The sequence below is a fragment of the Lotus japonicus genome, chromosome 1 (assembly GCF_012489685.1).
Source record: "Lotus japonicus ecotype B-129 chromosome 1, LjGifu_v1.2".
NCBI lineage: Eukaryota > Viridiplantae > Streptophyta > Magnoliopsida > Fabales > Fabaceae > Lotus > Lotus japonicus.
The window spans coordinates 52,920,219-52,924,286 of record NC_080041.1 but is presented as its reverse complement, the minus strand read 5'-3'; the positions used below and the strand labels follow the sequence as shown (position 1 = coordinate 52,924,286).

Below are 4,068 nucleotides of genomic sequence, written 5' to 3'. Positions count from 1 at the left end.
TCTTGAAGAATCCGGAAAGAAACGCACCAAATGGAGTGGTAAAGATAATATACTTCTTCTTCAATCATGGCTCAACGTTTCTACCGATCGGGTCGTGGGAAATGAGCAAAAGTCAGATTTGTTTTGGAATAAGATCCGAGCCCAATATGAGGAGTACCGCGACGATGCCTCTCCTTCGAGGACATGGTTATCCCTGAAATCTCATTTTAATAAATTGAATGCTGATCTTCAAAAATTTGTCGGTTGCCACACTAAAGCCGTCAATCATTGGAAAAGTGGACACTCAGATAAGGACATCATGGCTACGGCGCATCAATTATATCATGTAGATACGGGTAAAGATTTCAAACATGAGAATGAATGGCGGTTGGTGAAGGATGAACCAAAGTGGAAGGGAACATTTATGACAACCAGTTCAACGATGCAGAAGAAGTCAGGAGATGGGGTGTATGTAACATCGTCTGACCGGAGTGCATCAATCAAGGGCGACGAATATGAGGCCACACAACCAGCAACCCGCCCGTTGGGAAAAAAGAACCAGAAAAGGAAAGCCAAAGTAGGAGACACAGCTTCAAGTGATCTCGATTATGTTCCTAACTCTGAGATGATAGCCATCGGGAAAGCTAAACTGGGATTCCTGGCGAGTTTTGAGAAGCTCAAGACCGAAGAACTGGAGGTGAGAAAGGAAAAAAACAAACTTCATAAGGCGCGGTTATTGAAGGAATACAAAGATATCCTTATGGAGGACACATCTGAAATGAACGAGGTGCAGTTAGCAACGCATCAGCGCCTAGTTGAATTCGCCATGAAAGAACTAGGAATGTCTTAATTCTTGTTGTTGTCTTTCTTAGCGTGTGCCAATGTTGTGATTTTAGCATTTCTACTTATTGATTCTGCATTAGTGTTGTAATTTTAACATTTCTACTTATGTGTATTGCATCAGTGTTGTAATTTTAGCATTTCTACTTATGTATTCTGCATTAATGTTGTAATTTCAGTATTCGAATTTTTCTTAATGTGTACTGCGTTTCTACTTATGTGTTCTACATAGCCGTTGGGGAATATAGCCGTTGGGGAATATAGCCGTTGTGGAATATAGCCGTTGGAGAATATAGCCGTTGTGGAATATAGCCGTTGGAGAATATAGCCGTTGTTGTTTCTCTTATTTATACATGTCATATTTCATTCATCTCAACATTCAAGAGTTGTTTTGTCCTCTCATATTGTCTTCCTCCTATCCAATTACACTGATAGTTTCTCATTGTGTCATAGAATGGATCCAAACAATATGGCCGACTTGGACATTTACGACGTTGTCATTGACGAACTTATCAATGACACGACTATAGAAGATATGATGCAGGAGGAGATGGAGTTTTATCAACGACGTGCCAACACCGTTAGGCCCAAGCGAACAAGAAAGGTGATAGAGAGAGATCGTGAAGCTGGGAACGAGCGGTTGTGGAATGACTACTTCTCCGAAAATCCTGTGTACACGGAAGAGCTTTTCCGACGAAGGTTTCGAATGCGAAAGCATGTGTTCCTCAGAATTGTAGGGGCCCTTGGGTCTCATGACCCGTACTTTTTAATGTCTGTCGATGCAGTTGGAAGACAAGGCCTGTCACCATTACAAAAGTGCACCGCCGCTATTCGTATGTTGGCGTACGGACCACCTGCTGACAGTGTTGACGAGTACGTTCGAATTGGTGAAAGTACTGCAATTGAGTGCTTAAAGAATTTTGTGGAAGGTGTGTGTGCAGTATTTGGTGAAACATACTTGAGGCGCCCGAACCAGGAAGACATTACCCGCTTACTTCAATGGGGCGAGTCTCGTGGATTTCCAGGTATGTTGGGTTCTATTGATTGTATGTATTGGGAATGGAAGAATTGTCCAGTTGCGTGGAAAGGTCAATTCACCCGAGGTGATCATGGAAAGCCCACAATCATGCTTGAAGCAGTGGCATCACAAGACTTGTGGATTTGGCATGCATTTTTTGGCATTGCAGGTTCTAACAATGACATTAATGTGCTAAATCAATCTCCGGTTTTTAATGAGGTTTTGAGTGGAAGTGCTCCCATGGTGAACTTTAGCGTGAATGGAACAATGTATAACATGGGATACTATCTAGCAGACGGTATCTATCCCCCGTGGGCTACATTTGTGAAGACCATCCCAATGCCGCAAGGAGAAAAAAGGCAAAAATTTGCGAAAAGACAAGAAGGAGCAAGAAAGGACGTTGAACGTGCATTCGGCGTTCTCCAATCTCGGTTTGCAATAGTTCGTGGTCCATCACGCTTTTGGCATCCGAATGAGATGAAGTCAATAATGTATGCTTGCATCATATTGCACAACATGATTGTTGAAGATGAGCGCAACACGTACCGAGGTAATTTTGTTTATGATCAGGTCAATAATGGCATATTGGATGCTGAAGTAGTAAGTGGTCCTATTCCCGCTTTTAGAAATATCTTGGAAAGAAGAGCACATCAAATTGATAGGTCAATTCATCACCAGCTTCAAGCAGACTTGGTGGAGCATATTTGGCAGCTTCCCGAAAACGAGAATAATGAAAATTAACCTTCAAGTGTTATTATGTATTTCATTTCAAATGTATTGTTGCTTATTTTTCATTGTCATGTATTTTCTTTCGTCTTTATTTCTATCATTCAATAAAATTGTTTTTGCTAGAAAAAACACAATGTACTTTTTTATTTTTGTTTCAAGTTAACATGCCGATATTTAAATTTAATTGTTTTAAATATTAAGTAAAATTAAATTTAAATTAAATTCGTATTAATTTTAATTAAATTATTTTTAAGTTGAAGTATTGATTTATTATTAAATGTTAAATCTAAATTGAGTGAAAATAAATATTATTAATTTATGTTGTATGGTGGGACACAGGTGGGACCCTTCAAATAGTAATTTAAGAAACCATGGGTTGGAGCAAAATCTGCTTCAGTTTCTTAGGAGTTTCTTAAGTCTGATGTGGCAGAACGGGCCCACAGGAATAGTGCTGAATAGTGCTGAATAGTGTGTTAAGAAACCAGATAAGAAATTGTGGGTTGGAGTTGCTCTAAGAATTAGTTCTCAATATGTTCAAGAGGATATCACCCGTTGAAGGAACTATTCACCTTGGAAGCAATTCTTTATTGTTGATCCCTCATACTTTTGCAGCCTACTAACTACAGACTCTTCAAAGAGCATTGCTATGCACCACACGTATAGACAAGTCTAATTGTCACAGATTTATAATTTTTCTGTAAATCTTCATTGAACTCCTTATTACCCTTCAATTGGTTCGCAGCAAACAAGTTCCTATATTTAACATAAAGACATCTCTTTATATTATCGTCATCAGCATAAACACACCTTCAAGAAAAAACAATTTTCTAAATAAAAACCATTAAAACACGAAAAAACTTTGGTTTCATAGCATATGATCAGTTATTTCTTAAGAACAAATTCTGCACCCATAAGCAATTGACAAATGTTTCTTCCTATTAAGATTGATTCTGACTTAAAAAAAAGTTCTAGAAGGATTCCCAAAACTACTATCAGACATCAGTCCCTTCAGAATGGCAGTCGGAAACTTGAAAAATTGAATAGTATAAAAAAACAGAAAACAAAAATTCCTAATTTTAGCATTAATTAAGGGTTAAACATCATATTAGTCCCTGTCTTTGTGTCGCCGTCTGATCTAGGTCCCTCGCCGGAAAAATTATTGTGAATGGTCCTCATGTTTGAAATATTTTTGGAGCGGATCCTCGCCGGATGTCAGAGCTCCGACGAGTGCTTAAATAGCATGCTGACTGGGTTTAATGAGGTGACGTGGATTATAAAAAAAATTAAAAAAAAAAAATTACATGTCAGTTTTATTAATCTAATTAACTAAAATTAAACATAATTAATTAACAAATTCATTTCCTTCCCAGATTAATTTCAATTCCACAAATTAACCCCAAATTCTCAATTATCCCTACCAATTTAGGGTTCATATCTAAGTTCTTCTCCATCCCCTAACTCAGAATCATTTTCCAGAATATCATCATCATCTTCTACCATCC

The 4,068-nt window shown here is 38.1% G+C and overlaps 1 protein-coding gene across 1 annotated transcript; it reads left to right on the top strand.

Moving 5' to 3' along the window:
- The first annotated feature begins 1,105 nt into the window (after nt 1-1,105).
- Nucleotides 1,106-2,709, top strand: LOC130731910 (uncharacterized). Its single transcript, XM_057584078.1, has one exon. The coding sequence runs from the start codon at nt 1,274-1,276 to the stop codon at nt 2,576-2,578; it is 1,305 nt and encodes a 434-aa protein (XP_057440061.1). The 5' UTR covers nt 1,106-1,273; the 3' UTR covers nt 2,579-2,709.
- The last annotated feature ends 1,359 nt before the right edge of the window (nt 2,710-4,068 follow it).

Bases quoted from the DNA above. Each gene is read 5' to 3' on its own strand.
- LOC130731910 (XM_057584078.1), top strand. From the start codon at position 1,274: ATGGATCCAAACAATATGGCCGACTTGGACATTTACGACGTTGTCATT.